Here is a 19,275-nt window from a genome sequence, read left to right as displayed (position 1 = left end):
TTATAAAAACAATACATGCTTATTGCAGAAAACTTTAAAAATAAAAATTGAGGGAATTTCTATCTATGAAAATGGCACTTGCTTCTTGAAGAAAACTTAAAAAACAGAGTGCTCACACAGGAGGTGCAAGGGCCTGTGTGGGGCTTTGAATAGTAACAGTGAGGAAAGTGAGAAGTAATACTGTGAGGACCTGGGCCAGGATGACATCTGACCTTAAGTCTGCTCCCATGCTGTCTGAGACCATCTCCTTTATCTGTGCAGATAGACCAGCTGACTAAAGACTGGACCCGGAAGTGGAATGAGTGGAAGGCCCTCATGGAGCATTACAGAGTGGACATCAACAGGAGGAGGGCTGGGGTGGTCATTGACTCCAGCCTTCCACACCTTATGGCCTTGGAGGACGATGTGCTCAGCACAGGTGTGGTGCTCTATCACCTCAAGGTGAGCAGGCTTGTGCATACCCTCTTTTACTGAGCCACTGGCCCCAGAGGTCAAGGAGAGAAAGCCAGGGGCAGCAGTCTGAGACAGATGCCACAGAACTTCCTTCAGATTTGCCCTCAGGAAACTGAGCTAGTCAACTAATTGTGACCTGTTTGGCTTTTGTGTGAATAGAGCAGAAGACTGGAAATCAGAATAATCATTTGCTTTTCAGCTACGGCTACGTTGCTCTTATGTAACTTACTTTTGTTCTCTGAGGCTTAATTTCCTCATTTTAAAGTAAGAACCATACTGCTTATATTCCTTTTCTGGCTTCCTGAAGCACAGCAGTGCAGTCATGGAAGTGACTATACTCCTGAGCTCTGCCATTGGTGCTCCCGAGCTCTGCAAATACAGAAAGCTCACAGAAGGCTCTCAGAGACTGAGGAGGGAATCAAAAGATCTGAAACAGTTTTCTTCTGACAATTTCTCACTTCATTCAACCCTCATATCAACAAAATGTGCACCTCTGACTTGTCCATTACTAGGTTTACCTGGGAAAGAGAAACCAGAGAAAGTAGATATAAGAAACTTAAAGAAAGCATGAGGGAGAGTCCGAAGAGCTCTGGGGGGGCAGCGGGGCAAGTCTGACATGCAGCCACCTAGAAAAAATAGAGTGAAGGCCTTCCACGAAGGACCTGGCTCTCCTGGTTCTTTGTCAACTGGAGGCCAGGTCTTCATTTCTACATGAAGCATTTTGAGAGTTAGTGACTCACGGTAAATAGTCTGATATCCTGCCCTCATCAAAAATGTTTGTCCTGCTATAGAAGGACAGTCTCTATGAATGGCAAAAGATACTTTACGTGGCCAAAATCTCTATGCTAACTGAAAATCCAATCTTCATTCTCATAATTGTCCCCAGTTGACATTTAAAAGGAAGAGTTTATGGGTAATAGGTAACGTTGCTGTTATCCCTGGAGAAATTAGACTCCTAATGTTGCAGTGTGTTTGTTAGTGAGATGTTAGCAAAGTTCATCATGTTCTTAGGATAAGCCCTGAGGGAAGAAATCAGGGATGGAGCCTCCTAGAAAGTTAAAGTAGCTTATTTTCTGATACAAAGGGTATAAATTATCTCATTGAAAATGTCTCAGACAGAAGGGGCTGTTACTTTAAAGCAGATCTAAATACTGAAGGCTATGGAGCCTTCCATTAGTCAAAACTATAGGAGAGGTTGGAGGTCAGGAAGGGATCAGATAGATTAAAATGGTCAATTTTTGAGTAAAACTGTTCAAATATAATGATTGGATGTGGGGTGAGCAGATGAAGCTAGAAGTCCAGTGGTAGAGCTTGGAGTAGTAGCAGAGGGTTAAAGGACATTACTATGAGATTGAATGCTAGACAGGAGACAGTAGATGAGTGACAGCCTCATCAGAATGTAGAGGCTCTGGTTTTCATTGCCGAGTCAGTGCACACCGAGGATGGCACTTCCTCCTTGGTGCATTTCCAGTGAACCTGGGGGAAGAAGCTTTAGTCTAGTTGAAATTCTGGCATTTCTGTATTTTATGTGCCCTTCTTCCCTTTTTGTTTCTTTAGATCCTGGTTTGGGTGATAGTATACAGTAATGGCTTAAGACATTGTATTTTTACTGTATTTTTATTTGCTTTGTTCACTTGGCTACAGACCCAGATCTAATCCCTAGCAATGCCCTGAAAGCTGTTTTCCCTTGGGTCACCTTGGGAGGAAACTTAGATGGGAAGGGGGCAAAGGGAAGGCTGCATGGAGCACAGGTTACTGATATGCTGGGCTTCATTCTCATAAATGCCTTTGTGCCACTAATTCTCACCACTTAAAGAGGCAGAGGGCAGCAAGAGCAGGTACCAACTCAGTCTTTGTTGAACGATATGCCATCAGGTTTTTTAGTACTTTCTGTCCTGCAGATCTAGAAGTTAGGATGTGCCATGGCCTTTGTCCTTTGGAGGGGAATGTACCTCATCACAGGGCTGATCCTGAACTCACATGAGGAGTCTTGACCCCTTTCCCTTGATTCTGTTTGGTGGTGTTTGTAGGCCAGCATCCATTGGCTTGTGTGATCCTCAGTGGCTGAGCAGAAAAGGCTGTTCTGTTTGTGGCTGCGCATGTGGACTGGGGCACAGAGCTTCAGTCATTACTTCCAGGAGTCTTTCTTCCCACAAACTGTTTTGGGGAAATTGCAGGGAACACCCCTTCTGGCTGCTGATAGTGAAGTCTATTACAGAACTCTCTGGTCACTTAAAAAACCTCAGTTACTGGGGAGGTGGTATGTTGACGTTGGAAAAGTATGGGCTCAGGACCTGGAGAGACCTGAATTCTAGCCAAAGCTCTTCTATTTAGTGTGTGGGTTCCACGGGCAATTTATCCCCTATTAGCTTCAGATTCCTCATCTATAAAAGGGAGATAATAATAGCTACATCTTGGATTGTTAAAGGATTAAATAAGAGATGGCTATAAAGCACTCAGTGCAGTGCCTGGGTCATGTGAATGGTTATTCAATAAATGATAAGTACATATCTAAACTCAACTTCTCTTGTCATGTGGCTGCCTTCCTCAAACAGAGCTGTGTCGTCTTAAACAGAATTACCATAATCAAGGGCCAAAGGCCTTGTTTGTCTTCTACTAACCCCATGATTCATTTATACTAACTCCCATTTCCCCCTCCTCTTTTATACTCTCTTCCAGTCCTTTTTGATTCTAGATGTGCTTTCTCCTATTCGCGCTTTACTCTTCTTACAAACTGGTGTCCGTTAAACTTCATCTGTGGACCAAGAAGGTAAAAATCCTGTGCTTCCTTACATCTTTATAGAACACGCATCTCTCTGAGGCTGATTGGACCAAACTTGGACCACATGAACCTTAACCCCTAGAAGAAAGCTATACCTTGTTGCCCACTTCCTCAGACTGGAGACACTCTAACTGACAGCCATGACTATTCCCTACCTTCAGGCTATAGGAATTTGCCAACACTTTTTGGACTTTGCAAAGAGCTGGTGCTGCTTTACACCCAGTCTCTCACATATTTTTTGCCCCCACCTTCTCAGGGGCTTCCTGGCTACAGAATGAGTGGGCAGAGCAGTCAGAACAGACTGGATCAAAGTTGAGAAGTAGTACGGAGAAGGCTGGGATGGGTATGGGAAGGCAGTGATAACACTCAAAATAGGTGGACTCTCTTTGGGGCCAGGGCCGTGTCCCTTTTATTCTCATTTAAATGGCTTCACTTTTCCCTTTAGGAGGGGACAACAAAAATAGGAAGGATTGACTCAGACCAGGAACAGGATATTGGTAAGTGACAGAGCATATAGTCTGATGCTTTGTGACAGGTACTCATGCCTGACAGGTTTCTTCAGAAGAACCTCATGGTCTCTGAGAGGAAAGGATCTTTAACGTCATCAGGGGATGCACCTTTTGCTCCTAGGTTATGGGGCTGCAGCTGTGTGTCTGGGACATGATAGGAGACCCATATGTGGGAGGATCCTCTTCTGGGTGGTTTCAGGTGGTGGTACTTCCTTCCTCTCTTGTCATGATGTGAGATCTTTCAGATGTGCATTCTTATCTCATGTAAAGAATGGAGGAAGTGTTTCCCTGGGCCACATCTCCACCCTGGTGACCCCCACCTCTTCTGTAGTCCTTCAGGGTCAGTGGATTGAGAGAGACCACTGCACTATTACCAGTGCCTGTGGGGTCGTCGTTCTACGGCCTTCCCAGGGAGCCCGCTGCACAGTCAATGGCCGGGAGGTCACTGCCTCCTGCCGTCTGACGCAAGGTAGGACTGTTTTCAGCCCTGTTTATGCCAGGACGAGTGATGGACTATTTCTGTTCTCATAGGCCAGACCCAGAGGGCTCAGTGGCATAGACTTTAAAGATGGAACGCCCAGCCTTTGCACCCAAAGATTTCCTAATATGATCTTCTTCCCGTAAACAAAGAAGGCCCAATTCCTGGGCCCCAGAATGGAGAATAACTCTGAAATTTGTCCTTATGTTTGTTAGCTCTATGTCCTTGGGAAAATCTCGGGGCCTCAATTTTCTCATCTGTAAAATGGGGATGATAATAATCATTGTGAAAACTAAATGAGCTAATCCATGTAATGTTGTTCTTAATAGTATTCTTGGCACTTAGAAAACATCAGCATTATTACTGCCACTATTACTACTATTATTAACCTATTCAAATTCTGTCTGTCCCTCTCCCATGAAATGTTCCCTGGAATTCATCTTGCTTCCTCTCTTCCTGTTTATTTCATTCATTTAATACATATGCTATGCAGTATCCAATTGATATCTACATATGTTATTGACTCAGCTAAATTATCTACTTGTTGAGGGCAGGACTTTGTCTTGTAGAACCTTGCCCTGCACTTAGTGTGTCCTCAGAGCAGGAGCTGTTGATCGAATTCTCATCTGTCTCTGTCTTTGACAGGAGCAGTCATAATCCTGGGGAAAGCACAGAAGTTCCGATTCAACCACCCAGCAGAGGCTGCTGTCCTTCGACAGAGAAGGCAGGTTAGTGTGCTGTGTTTTCCACATGGCTGCTGGCCTCCCTACTTCTTTGCGGGGGAGGAGTTTAAGCTTTGTCTGGTTCTGTTGGGGTGGGAAAGGGGAGTGACTGCCTCACTGTGCTTTCTTCCTTGTTCCCAGGGTGGAGAGGCTGTTGGTGGTAGTGGCTCTTTGGAGTGGCTGGACTTGGACGGAGATGTCACTGCCTCCAGGTTGGGTCTCTGTCCTTTGCTTTACAAAAAAAGGTGAGATACAGCTGATTGTTCTCCTGTGAAACCTACTCCTTTTGCTTCTTAGTGTATTACAAATGGAGCCAGGTACAGAGCAGATGAGTGTAACAATCAAAGTCTGAATGAAGCCTGGTCTGACTCAGCTTGACAAGTGATTTGAAGATGCTGAGCTAGCTGCTCAGCTGATAGTTGGCAGGAAAGTGGTCTTGGCCTTCATTTATTTTCTTTATGGTATTGCAACATTTTTTATCACTGAAGTAGTATATCATTTGATGTTCCCTATGCTCACTTTCTTTAGTCAATAAGATTTAAATGTGGTGTGTTTATAGATAGCTTTGATACTGCTTCTGAACTTATCTCCCTATATACCCCTTTAAGTTCTGTCCTGCCTGTATGTGAGTTCACGGTGTGTGTCAGCTAGCTTCCAGGACTATGGAGTCCTCTGAATTTTTTAAGTTATTGTGGAACTGAGAATCCTTTTTTTTTTTTCTCTCATAACCAAGGACCCAGAACTATGCATAACAGGGGCAGTAATTCCAGGAACAATGTTAAAATATCTTGGGGTTCTTCCCTCTTATACCCACATCACTTGCATTGTGACCGAGAAGCATGGAGTCAGAGTTTTTTTATGTGATTGATGGCAACTACTTTTCATAGTCGTTCTTCATTTCTGCATAGAATTCCCTTCCCACATCTAGCTGTCTTGTGGGTTTGATACTGGGAACAGTGGTATCCTTCTGTTTCTATAGCCAAAGTGGCTACTGCCTTTGAGACTTGGTACCTGGTGTCGGGGGGCTGTCCAGCACTGTGAGCACAGGGATCCTGGGAGGGTTATGATAGCCCTTGATCCCCTGATTTCTTCAGAGGGATCTAGCTGCTCTTTCCTCAGGCCAGGAGCATTTGATGGCACCCCAAGGTAGTCTTGGTAGTGAGGGATGGATGTTGGATGCAGGGAGCATAAACAGGAGGCAAATCCTCACAGAAGGGCTGCCTAAGGGCTGAAGGATGATGCACCAGAGTTTAAAGTAGGACATTCCTAATGTTGAGTGACTAAGGGCTCTGTGGGGTGACCGGTAAGGTGAGAGAGATGATACAGGGTTAAGTATCAAGGCCAAGGTGGACTCAGAACTAAGGCTGGGCTTTTGTTTCGTCAGAGTGGCCCCCACTCTGAATCCATGAAAGGGGGCCTTGTCTTAGGGTTTCTTTTGAGAAGACACGCTGAAGATCTGTTTCTTCCAGAGTTCAGAGATTTAATGAGAATGGCTCTGCAACTTAAAGTACCGTGGATGTTGGGGTTGGATAAATCTGCTTCAACTCCTGGCTCTACTTCAGAAAAGCTGTGTGACTTTAGGCAAGTTACTGAGTCTCTGAGCCTGTTTGCTCACCTGTAAGTAAGAATATTACCATCTTTCTCTCAGGGATCCTTGTGATATGGCTCGAAAGAGCTAGAACATGTGGAGTGCTTTGCCCAGGATCTGACACCCTGTAGATCTGCTGATGGGAGGCTCTTGTGGGGAGCTTTCCAGGAATGCAGCCTCCCTTTTGCTCTCATGCCCTCCCATCTTACCCCAGCTGATCGATCTACCCCAGAGAACACTGGTCTCCTGCCTTTTTAAGGCCTTCTCAGGCTCCGTAGCCCCATGTGCACTGATGTGACCTTTCAGTAATACCAAGAATGCACCCTTTCACTCAGAGAACAGAGGAATTGGAGAATCAAGGCCTCTCCCACTCGCTGCTTCCACTCTTCAGCACCAGCTCTAGGAGACTGTACTGGTCTTGCTCAGCTACAGTAGGCTGTGCTGGTCCTGCTCAGCTACCGTAGCCAGCATCATGTGCCAGCCCTGGTTGGAAGTAGGGTGGTGTAGGCTTCCAGCTTGTGATTGGGCAGAGGGACTGGGGAGAGAACCTGTGAGAATGGAGAGAACTGCACATTGTCAGCTGGGTTCCCAGTCGGTTTGTGACTGTGTCTCCATGAGAGTTTCTCTTCTGCTCTTGGGTGGGTCGCCTCCCAAGCCTCCCCTTGTCCTAGGCTTTCTTTCCCTCCTTTTACTCTCTGGAAGAGCAGTTGTGGGGAGCCTGCAAAGCCAGAGATGACTCCAGAGCCAAGGGAAGTTGGCCAGTCTGCCTCCTTTTTCCCTGGCAGTAGTGATCTGGACCAGAGAGGAATTTGTCCTTGAAAACTGTCCTTGGTATTTTCCCATTTGGAATTTTGAGGGCTTAACCTTAAGTGCCCAGGGTCCGGGAGACACTGTCACTGCTGCCACCGCCACTGCTGCTTTAGTGAGCAGATTCTGCTGCATTCTGCTGCAGAAGCTGTCAGACCCCAAGGCAGCTGGGAGGGCATGAAGTAGTCCTGGCAAGCAGGGTACCAGGCAGCAGCTGGGGGATGCAGGAGCCACCCAAGATGAAGGGCAGTCATCTGAGAGAGACAGAGGTCTGTGGCTAGCAGGTAACTGAAGGCTTGCCCTTGGTAATCTACCCAGACATATAGCATAAGGTTGGTATTTTCTTTTTCACCTGCTTTCTGGAAACTTGGCTGATGTGTTTAACAGAAAAGCTGTTTTCAGTCCGATGGTGCATGGCTAGTGTGCATTGTTTGTAGTGATCCTCCCAGTTGTCTATTCTTGTAGGTCTTGCTGCTGCTATGAAGGAAACTGTATGGGGTCCACAGAAGCTGATTGGCAGCTGCCACTTTCCAGGAAGAAAGATTGAGGGAGCTCTCCTCTAGGGAGAAGGAAATTTGTATATCTCAGGGTTCGGGATGGCAGAGGAGGAAGCTGAATACTTTCAGGGAATTTAGAATAAAGATCCCCTCCCTGTCCCTTGCATCTGATGGTCTGGATCTTAGCCGGTTTTGTCTAAGACCCGCAGATGAGCTCATATTTGTAATTCAGCCATGTCTGTGGTCAGACAGATTTTGGAGCAATAGTACCAGCATGTCATATGTGTACACAATGTTTCCCATTAACTGCTTTTTCTATCCATGTAGCGTTAACTGGATTTTTATTACAATTGCTATCCCTCGCCTTTTGCCTCACATACAACAAAGAGTGTCTTTCCTCTTTTCTGTACATTCCACTGTGTGTATTTGGCCTTTTGCCCACAGCAATCAGTGACAATCTTCTCCAGAGTTCACTTGCTCAAGTGTCTGGGCCTGTCCTAGTCCTTGGACCCACTGCAGATTGAGTCACCTCACAGCACCCTTTCCAGAGAAGAAACTGCCATGCGTCAGTTCCTACCCACACACTGCCCCCATCCATCTATTCACCCTCCCACCCATCCTTTCTTCACTGTCCTAAGGCTACATTAAGAAATCTTAATTTCTTCTGAGACAGAGGCAGCAAACATTCTGTAAAGGGCCAGGTATTATTTTAGGCTTTGTAGGACATACAGTCTGTGCTGTAGCTACTCAGCTTTGCCAATGTGGCACAAAAGCAGCCTGGACAATACATAAAATGAATTATGTGTCTGTGCACCAATAACACTTTATTCAGGAAAACAGGCAATGGACCCAGTTTGGCCCACTGGCTGTAGTTTGCGGGCCTCTGCTTTGATACCCTCGTGATTTCATTATGTTCTACAAAGTGTAAATCTCCTAAGCAGAGAAGGCTTAGAGTGAAGTCTGTAAGGCTTAGAGCACACCACTCAGACTGAGATGTGGCTCTAGTGTCCAGTCATGGCTCCCTGGAAAGAGAGCAAGGGAGGCTGGATTCAGGCTTTTTCTGTGAGCCTCTGGTGGAGCCCCACCCTTCCCAGCCACTTGCCCTCCCACTGCCGCCCTGGAGCGCCCACTCACGTGGCTCCTTCAGGAACCTGAATGACAGCGATGGAGAAACCCTGCAGAAATGGCATGTGAGGTTAGCATGCAGAAAAAACTACATCTTCAGAGGAAGGCTCTCAATCATCTGTGATCACACAAGGAACTTGGTAGCAGAATAAAGTATGACTGAAATTTAGAATTCTTTTTAAACTTTGTATTATGGAAAATTCCAAACACACTACAAATGATGCACTCATAGCTAATCTTGTTTCATTTATATCCTTACTCACTTTCTCTCCCTCCTCCCCACTTGATCTAAACAAACTCCCGACATTTTCACTAGAAAATGCCTCAGCATTTATCTCTGAAAGATATGTTAGAGTCTAAAACTCTTGAACCCTATTCCAGGGCTGGTTCACTGAGAATAGCCATTGTGTGGAGATCAGCTCTTCTCTGGGTCTCCTGCCGCAAGTCGTGTGTTGCATGTAGATTCTTTCTCCTCTGGATTGCTGCCCCTTACTACCTGAACAGAGGGTTTCTGTTTCAGGGAGTGGAGATACAGTCATAATCTCTGGACACGTATGAGAGACTTTCCATTCCTACAGTGTTTCTGGAGCTTCTGCTCTACTCTGTTTCTAGTACATACCTGTTTTTTTTTTAGAGGATAAGACTTCTTAACTTAGCTAAAATGTTTTGTTTTGTTTTTTTAATTAAAAAAATAAAGCAACTGCTTTACTTTTCTGGTTATTTTCCTTAACCAAAATGAATTTGTGTTTCTGCTAAACCCACAGTCTAAGAATATGGTAGTCTAAGGATTGTTCTTACCTCCTGCACTGTGACATCATGAGCTGCCTGTGACACCATGCCTGTGTGTCACAAGTTGTCAGAAGTCCAAAGGCTTCTCTGCCCTGTTGAATTCAGGGGCTCTCTCAAAGGGGCTTAGATGGCTACTGGTTTGTACTGAGCTGAGTTTGCATTTCTCCTGGTTAACCCTGGCCCCTCTGTGACAGGAGAGTCCTGGGGGAGAAGAGTGACGAGGACCACCAGCCACCCAGGGCTGGAGAGACGCCCCACAGGGCCCAGATTCAGCAGCAGCAGTGCTACGTGGGGGATTTGAGGCAGCGAATCCTAGCAGGACAGATTAGAGCCAAACAGGACCTGGGATTCGACCAGGCACACATCAGCCGGCAGATTAAAGACAGTAGGTGCCCATTGCTCGTGGTGTCTGCTTCACTTTCTCATTTTTTCATTGTCATGCTTCCCCAGCCTTCTGTGTTCTCGCCTTTGTTTTCTTTGTGCCATGTTGGAATCTTTGGTATTAGACGTTCTCTTCTGTCTTTTAGAGATCAGAGATTCTTACAAGGAGCTGGAAGCAAGAATAAGGAAGCACCTCCCTATTGCCCCTCACAGTGATGGGCCCCTGCTCACCCCTTCTCACGCGCATGTTTGTTCATGCTTTGCTGCCCGCTAGCATGTGCCCACTGCTGTGCTGAGGTCTGGAGGCTTCATTCCCTTCCCCTGTGGTAAGGGGGCCCTGTTGCCCTCATCCTGCCACATCCCCCCGGCCAGCTCTTTCACTCCGTACAGGTCCAGCCATGGCCGGAAGTGTCTGAGTCCAGGCAGTTATGGGCAGGGAGGGAGGTGCTGACCTTCTCTCAGGGTGTTTTTGGTTCCCAGACCAGCGTTGGCTGCTCAGAGAAGAGACCTGGCTGGCCAGCTTGCAGCAGCAGCAACAGCAAGACTGTGTCGCAAAGAAAGAATCTGAGGCCTCTGTGCCAACTGATGCTTGGCTTCAGACAAATTCTGAGACTCATTTGTCCCCACTGGTCCGAAGCCCAAAGAGGGTGGTGCGACTGAGGCTCCTGCGGAGACACGCTCTTCGAGCAGCAGAGCAGAACATCCAGCGGAAAAAGGTCGTCTTCCAGCTAGAGAGAATCACCAAGAAGCAGAGGCTGCTAAAGACCCAGAAGAGACTGGAGCAGCTCAAAGCATTGTGCCATCTCCAAGATGACTTCCCCCAAAAGCCCCCATACCAGGTCCCCAGCCTTGACGCCATGGCTGCAGGGCCTCAATGTAGAAGCAGATCGACAAGTTGTAGCTCTTTGAGCCTGCAAAGGCTCTGCCTCCAGTACTTGCCCCAGCTACGCAGGTACAGCCAGCGGTTGTCACTTAGATGTATTAGCTGAGGTTTATAGCCTCGTTACCCAGGCCGTGTTCTTTATTTCCTGGTGCCTCAGTTTCTTTAATCTGTGAAATGGAAAGATTTCTCTTCCTTGTCACTTTTTTCCTCTTCTGACTCTTCTCTTTTCTCTGTAGTTGATATCTCCTAAGACTCAGGCTTTCCCCCTTTTCCGCTCTGAGTGGCAACTCTTGCTTCTTTGGCACTGTCTTCTGAGTGAGAGCCTCATTTTTCATCTTTAGACCCTGACTGTCTACTTATATCTCCTTATACATGTCCTGCCCCCACCTCCATCTCATCTTGCCTTTAACCAGACTCCGTTCCCACACACTTCTTCCCTTCGCCTCCCCACCTGACCTGCCACCCCAAGTGAGCTTCCCGAACCCACCTCCCAACTATTGAGCAAGTGGAACACTATCTTTCTGACTCCCAGGTCCAATTTTTGATCTGCCTTGTTTCTTTTCTCTTTCACTCTTTATATTCAGTCAAAGTGAGGATATGTTACCTCCCCAGCTGCTTGGAGCAGGGGACTGTATCTACCTTTTTGTGTCCTCCGGACCTAGCACAGGGCTTCCCTATAGTAGGTGTGCAATTAATGTCTGTTGGTGTTACGTTTGCTCACCTCTCTGGTCTTCAGAATGCCTGGCGGTTTTTTTTTTTTTAAACTTTTTATTAAAAATTTTCAGACATACACAAAGTTGAGAGAATGGTATACCTATCACTCACACTCGGCAGTTAGCAAGAATTACCCTGCTTGCTTCATCTCCCTTCCTTCCTTTTTCTGATGAAGTATTTTAAAGCAACTTCTAGACATCATGTCACTTCAATCCTACAAGTATACACTTCTAAAACATAAGGACTTTTTTTATAATTACATTGTCATTATCGTACCTAACAAAATTCAGATTTATTATTTGGTATAATCGAAAACCTAAGCCATATTCAAATTTCTCTAATTGCCTCAGAAACATCTGTTTATAATTAGTTGTTTAAATTCAGATCTAAATAGGATTTATACACTGCATGTGGTTTTGTCTTTTAAATTTCTTTTAATCCATTATTTTGTTGTTTTTATTTCTTCATATCATTGATTTGTTAAAGAAAGTGGGTCAGTTCTTTAGAGTATGCCCCATTATAGATTTGTGTATTTGATTCCTTTAGTGTCATTTAAATTGTTCCTCCGTTCCTAGAAGTTTTATTTAACTGGAAGTTTTCTTTAAAGGCATGATTAGATTCAGATTTAGTTCAAACTTTTCATAAGATAAAAATTTGAGGAACAGAGTGTACTTGAGGCCTCTTTGAGAGCCAGGACTCCTTTCGTACCTATAGAACTTTTCTCTGACCCCAAAGACTTTAGGGGACAGTGACACTGGCCTAGTCTTTAACCTCTTACAGAGCAAACTAGGTGGGACTTTGTAGTCCCTCAGTCAGCAGAAAGTACGGACCTCTTTCTTTTCTGAGCTAGTTCTCCTTGTCTCCACAGTGTTTTCTTGAATCGGGGTCTGTCTACCACGTTACCTCCTATGCCTGACTCCACTGACCAAGCATCAGAGAGCACCCCATCCGAAGAGTATTTGCCTCAGGCTGCTTCTTACCCTGAAAGGACAGGGAGTTTCAGCAAGAATGTCCTTCGTTCCTCAGGTGAGGGGCAGCTCTGCACAGCCAGGGCAGCCTTGGCCAGGAGGGAAGCCTCAGCTTCAGGCACCTGCCTCACCATGAGCTCCAACTCTGCCAGCATCCAGGAAAAGGAGAGAGTGGGTAAGCAGCCCCGTCGGATGGTATGCCAGAGCTTAGCATCTCCAGGCCAACCAGCTAACAATCTGAAGCCATGGCATGAGCCAGAGGCCCTCACCTCTTCCACTCAGACCCAGAGAGCTAAGGGACTAGCAGACCCAGGCCACACACCAGCAGGGTGGCGAAAAGAAGGGGACGTTGGGACCCACAAGGCTGCTAAAGGAGCCAATTGCAGTTCCTCACATCCCCGTGGACCCAAACAGGCAGCTGGGCATAGAAAGGCAGCCAAGACTTTTGGGGAAGAATCCAAATCACCTTCTCCAAGCAGGGCATCAGAAGGGCAGCAGAGGGCGCTGGTAGCGAGGGTCAGAGACATTACCAAAAACTCCTTTCGCTCTCCTCATGGCAGCCCTTTGAAGAGGCACTACAGTGCAGGGGACTCAGACACCATATCCTCACTCACAGATTCCAGCCCAGTAGTGGGTCACACAGGAGAAAAAGATGGTGATTTATCTGATGCAGATAGCAGTTACTCAGTGGATTCTCTCTCCTGTGTCTATGCCAAAGCCCTGACGGAGCCGCTGCAGCCAGAGGACCCCCGGGGGAAGGAGTGTGATCTCTCAGAGCCAGAGAACTCCGAAAGTGACAACAGCCAAATATCTGAGGACTCGCTGGCTGAGAAGGGGTACCAAAGCCCACAGGGCAGCCCAGGGGGCAGTTTACTTACCAACGGCCATGGCCATCCCAGGGCCAGAGCTAGAGCCTCAGTGAGGGGCTTCACCACATCCTTAGACAGTGGACTGTTCATCCAGGCACATAGGAGCTTTTCACTGGATAGCCTGATTGACGCTGAGGAAGATCAGCAAGAAGAGCCTTTCCTCAGTTCAGCTGACGAGATGCCAACAGAGACTTTTTGGCACCTGCAGACCTCCAGTCTGTCCACAGTGGGCCAGGAGGCAGTGTGCAGATGTAGTCCTATCCACCACAGAACAGGAGCCAGGCTGGATGCCATCCTGCCAATGAGCAATTCATTTTACCTTGCTGCCCAGCCCCAGCCCCCACATGAGCAGCCTGAGTCAGAGGCAGAGGCAAGCTCCTCTGAACAAACCAACATTCTCCAAGGCATGCAGGTTTCAAGAGGGAGTCCTCTGTTGTCTATGGATTCCTGGTTTTCCTGTGACTCTAAGATCAATCCCAGCAGCCCCCCGGGAACAGTGGGTTCTTTATGTCCAAGTCCTGATGTCCAGGAATTTCAGCCCTGTGGTTGGGAGAGGCCTGGATACTGGTCAAATATGGACGAACTGAAGCCATCATGTACAGAAGCAGTCCTGCCTTACAGCTCCAATCTGCCCCCCGGTGGTGCTGAGCTGCCCTGCAGTGTAAGAGCTGTGTACACGATTCCTGCTTCTGATACATCTAGGCTGTCACTTTGGGGTTCTTACAGGTTTCTTCAGCAAGGACCTGATGGCACCTTTCAGGCCAGAAGTGCCCCTGACACAGTCCAGCAGGGCAACTCTGAAGCATCCAACAACTCTAGTGTGTCAAGCGTGCTGGCTGCCTCGGCCGCCTCATTTACTCATGGAGGCAGTGCCCATGAGAGGGACTGGGCTGCCCTTCAGCAGAAGTACCTGCTTGAACTAGCTCATCCTGTTTTGGAGGCCATAGGAGAGCCCAGACCAGCTTTTACCTCCCTTGAGGAAGACTCTGGTTCCCTTACCCAAGCTTCTTGCAAAGGTGATACTGTATTGGCAGTTGGTTCTGGGGTATCTAGCAGTCTGGAATTCAACCATCTGCCCCAAATTAGGCTTTTGAGAGCAGAGAAAGAACAGGAGAGTTTAAGTGTTGAGTTAGAAGGTACTTCAGATTTCTTTACAACTAATGAGAAAGAGGTGAGTTATAGTGGAAATTATTCAGCAGACGTAGAATCATTGACTTCTGGAACTACAAATGCACAGGTCTTTGTAGTAGAGAACAAGATCGTAAATTCCACGATAGAAGCACGTGAAGTCAAACAGAACAGCTTGGAACAGTCCTCTCAGAGTAGTGGGAAGCCTGGATTGATGACTTCCTCTGATGAATGTTTCTTCCTGAAGAACCCTTGTCACAGTAATATCACCATAGCCACTAAAGAAGACTGTTGGCCCCAAGGCTCGGCTCCTCTCAGGAAGAATAGTTCAGGCCAGGTGGGGCAATTAAGTCACAACAGCCACCACCCCCCACAGGAAGAGAAGGCACAGTACCAGGAGAGCTCCAAGGAAGTGATTGGAAGACACACCGGTCTTTCCTTTGCCTTTCCATCGGGTCCAGAGCCATGCCTCCACTCTACTCCCTGGAGTCCATTCCAATCTTCCCTGCAGCCACCTCCCTTGGAAACATTCTATGTGACCAAAAGCCGGGATGCCCTGACAGAAACTGCCTTAGAAATCCCAGCTTGCAGAGAAGCAAGAGTGCCTTCCCCATCCCCTAGGGAAGCCTGGGGCTTTGGTCATGACTTCCAAGTCCTCCAAAATGTATGTTTGAAGAATAATTTGCCAGTGCTGTCACAAAAACAGAATCCCAAGGTTGCCTCATCTCAGCAGGTCACAGCAGAGAGGACAGTCGATCTGAACACCAAAGAAGTTAGTGGAGAAATAGGGAAATGCCCTGGAAATGTTAAAGAAGAAAGCCATCATTCAGTTTATTTTTTTGTTGCTCAGAACAGACATTTTCTTACATCCACCAGAACAAAAGCATGTGGATTTGAAAATCAAGTTGGAAATTTAAATAAACACAGTCTTCCAGGACTCAAAGAGGGAAAAAAGGCCACCGTACAGTCCTATTGCAATGTCTCCTCAGACAGTTCCGGGTCTAGTAAGCCTTTCCTTGTTTGTGAATCTGAGGCAGTTGAGGAAGAAGAGCAGGACCAGAATTCAGTCCTAAAACAGACCCAGACCTTTGATATAAACAGACAGTTCTCTTCCAAGGCCGGGTCTGATTTCATCTATAAAACCATCAATTTAGGCTTTGAAAAAGACATGCTAGGGGAAGCTGCTCTTCCTTTGAAGTCTAGATCAATACATCCTAGAGTAAGCAACCCAGAGATAATGGCCCAGGATGAGAGTCCAACTGACAGAAGAGAAGGGAAGAATGAAACTGGTCTTCCGTGGACAGAGACTACACATGAAAAATTCCAGTCAGTTACACGCTCTCAGGAAAGAAACCTCAGTGAACGTAAGGGCCCTGGAAAATCACAAGAAACATTAAATCCCAAAGAACCACCTTCTGGAAAGAGACCAAATAAACGAGTTGATAATGCCAATGAAATGGCTAGGCTAATTAAGAGTGTAATGCAGCTGGAAAATGGTATCTTAGAATTTGAATCCAAGCAGAATAAGCAGCTATGTGTTTCCCACACTCTGGGAGTCGGTAATGAGTTTGTGTTCCGGGACCAGAAGGACCAGGAGATGGCTGACCATGTCCTGAGAACAGGCAGCTCTGAGCCATCTTCTCCAGAACAGACAGATGATGCTGTCTTTAGTGATGGTGAAGCTGGAGAAATGGAGGCCAACAGTAGCTTTGGGAGGGACCCCCAGGTCCAGAAAATCACCCTGAACCCCTTCAAGTCAAGGGAATGTGTACAAGACATTAAATTTGTGAGAGAGCTCACCCACCCAGCTGTATTAGACAGACCCGCCAGGGACACTTGTGATTGTTTAAGGACATGTGCAGCTCACAGAGAGACCAACATTTCTGTTACTCCAAGGAGAATGAAAGCATTGGCTAGAGCTGCACCATTGCAGGCCAGGTCCGAGAGGTCTTCTGAGAAGGAGGGCAGGTTGGTGCATGCATCAGCAAGCTCCAGAGGGCAGCCCTGTTGCTGGGGAAGTCTTGAGGAATGGGAGACTGTGAAAGGTTTTCAGGAAAGCCATGTTGCCAAACCCATAGGCAGTACTAAGCAAGAGGAGCCAAAAGTTCAAGGCAGAGTTAAAAAAATGACTATGCAAAGAGGAGAGAGCCTACAGGAGGAATACAGAATGGTCTCGTTGACTCAGAAACTTCTTAGTCCAAACCAGCGTTGTATGGACACATTTTTCAGCCAGGAAACCAACCCATTGCTGAGCCAGCCAGACTGCTCTGCAGCTCCTCATCGAGATCCGAGTAACACCTTGCCCTTGGATTCCTCAAGGTTGCCAAGAAGCTATCTTTATACACCTGATGTTATAGGCATCTCTTCAGTTGACTATGTGATGGATCCTACAGTGTTGAAAATGCCTAACGGTTTCTGGGCAACTGGAGCAGGATATCAGGGCCAGAGTGGAAAGCCCCGTAGCCACAGCCCTCAGGGAAATGTTAGAGGGGGCTCCTCCATGGCACAAACTGCTTGGTGTGGGCCTGTGATGTCTATGGCCATGGGATCTTGGGGTCAATCCAGTGTGCCAGAGAGCATTCCCCTGGGGGTTGAAGGCAGGAGATCAGCAAGTACCAGCCCCCAAGACCAAAGAGGGAGTCCCAGAAGCACTTCAATGGGCTTAAGTACCAGGATTGGTTCCGCTTCTGAAGCTGAGGCAGCTGTACAAAGAGGAACAAAAAGAGCCAGTTCCCTGAACAGGGCCTCTAGCCAGCTTGAAAAGAGGGCCAGCTGTCCCTTAGAAGATAATGACCGAGGTAGGGGTTTGCAGCAGAAGGCAGAGGAGGAGGCCGAGGATCTCAGTCCTACCAGCGCTGCTTTCTCAGCACCTGTGTCCCTGCCAAGGGTGCCACAGCTGGAGCCCTCTGCCCATACATCCACGGGCCTGGCCGTGTTGGAGGAGATCAGACCGGCAAAGGCCCAGGGAGAGCAGCTTCATGACTTGGTGGCTGCGGACACAGTCCTTCCTTACTATGAGACTTTATTAGAACCTGAATGTTTTTCAAGGGCCCCTGGCAGGCCCCAGTGTCAACAAATGGACCAGCCAGTGTCAGGCAAGACCAGGTATGAGGGTGAAGCACAGGGATTTCATGTGGCATCTTCCTCTACTGAACCAGGACATCTGTGGACTGATAAGAGGAAAGTCCTTCAGGCCACAGCCCTCTCTTTAGACAGCTTTCAACCTCTGCCCAGCACTGAAATTAACAGAGGGCCATGGCAGCCCTCACAGACTTCCTCCCATGCTGACCCTGCTCTAGGCAAAAGTCTTTGTTCTGGAGAACTGAGACATTTCCTGGGAACAGGTGAACAGTTTATATGTCACTCTAGCCCTTTTGAAATCATAGAGGAAAAGAAAGAAGCAACTAGAATACCTTCTTCTGCAGATCTTTTGGACTCGGACAGTCTTCCATCTTCAGCAGCTATGGTGGAGGACCGGAGAGTAATACCAGAGAAAGTAGTGGCCACCTTATCTTCCCAGGACCCTTCTGATGATCCTGGACTGAGTCAGCATGGGCAAAGCCAGTTAGCTCGCTGGGGGACTGCAGAGGGAGTGCCCCCTGGCAGTCAGGAGAGAAGACCAGCACACCAAGAACGTAGAACTCTAGACACCACATACGGAGGAGGTTCGGGTAACTTAGTGGCTGCACAGGGAGGAAAAACAACCTATTTTGAAAGTCAGCTTATGATCTGTAATCAGAATTCTGCCAGTCTCTCAGGGTCTAACCAAGACCATGTCCAAGGCCTCAAGGATTCCAGTAGCTTAGAAGAAGGGAGGGCAAGTCCCAGACAAGGCACCATCCTGCCTGGAGCCCTGAGAAGGGCTGAACTAGAAGCTCCCTCACAGCAATGTATGAAGTGGAAAGGAAGTGTTGGCTCTGGGCTAGCAGAAGCTTACACGGCTGGCAGCAAACATCCCAGGCCAGCTCCATTTTCAGATCAAAGACCTAGCCCACATCCCGGGGCAGTTAGGAAGGAGGCCCCATGCCGATCCCCACAGGAAACTTCAGATAGTGTTGTCTCCTCAGGGAGTCTTGAAGGCAGAAGGACTCTCATCCCATCTGGGGGGCAAGAAGACAGCAGAACTCTTCCTTGCCTACCACTGTGTAACTGTCAACCCATTGCTTCTCATGCCTGCTTCTCCCCTCCCCCCACTTTACTGGGTTACAAAGAGGGTGACCTGAGGAAGGGGACTTCTAAGGCTGCCCCACAGACTCTCCTCCTCCCCTGCATGTTATCATCCTGGGCCTGTGGAATGGATGAGAGAGAAGAGAGCTATTTCAGGGAACCTGACATGTTCTTGGCACATGGCCTTGAGCCCAAAGGCATTCACATGAAATTTGAGCCAACAGACTGCAGCACTCTGGAGCCTTCTGCTGCTGCTGCTGTCCTATCGCTGGCTCAAGGCTGTAGCTCCCCTTCTGCTCCTGATGTGAGGACAAGTTCCCTCAGCCACTCAGTTGCTGATGGAAGCTCAAGGTCAATAGGAGATCCTGAGAAAAAGGGTGCTGAGAAGAAAGCCAGCACAGAGCTTGATGCTGCC

General features: G+C 47.5%; 1 protein-coding gene across 1 annotated transcript in view; it reads left to right on the top strand.

The window, feature by feature from the left end:
• STARD9 (StAR related lipid transfer domain containing 9) overlaps nucleotides 1–19,275 on the top strand; it is a 101,230-nt gene that overhangs the window by 68,339 nt on the left and 13,616 nt on the right. Inside the window, exons 16-23 of the mRNA XM_025038756.1 lie at nucleotides 262–441; nucleotides 3,681–3,732; nucleotides 4,076–4,213; nucleotides 4,868–4,950; nucleotides 5,086–5,189; nucleotides 9,945–10,135; nucleotides 10,612–11,083; nucleotides 12,597–19,274. Of these exons, the coding sequence (XP_024894524.1) occupies nucleotides 262–441; nucleotides 3,681–3,732; nucleotides 4,076–4,213; nucleotides 4,868–4,950; nucleotides 5,086–5,189; nucleotides 9,945–10,135; nucleotides 10,612–11,083; nucleotides 12,597–19,274 (7,898 nt within the window). The remainder of the gene's footprint in view (nucleotides 1–261; nucleotides 442–3,680; nucleotides 3,733–4,075; nucleotides 4,214–4,867; nucleotides 4,951–5,085; nucleotides 5,190–9,944; nucleotides 10,136–10,611; nucleotides 11,084–12,596; nucleotide 19,275) is intronic.

The sequence above is a fragment of the Pteropus alecto genome, unplaced genomic scaffold, assembly GCF_000325575.1.
Source record: "Pteropus alecto unplaced genomic scaffold, ASM32557v1 scaffold86, whole genome shotgun sequence".
Taxonomy (NCBI): domain Eukaryota; kingdom Metazoa; phylum Chordata; class Mammalia; order Chiroptera; family Pteropodidae; genus Pteropus; species Pteropus alecto.
This window is presented reverse-complemented; position numbering and strand designations above follow the sequence as displayed.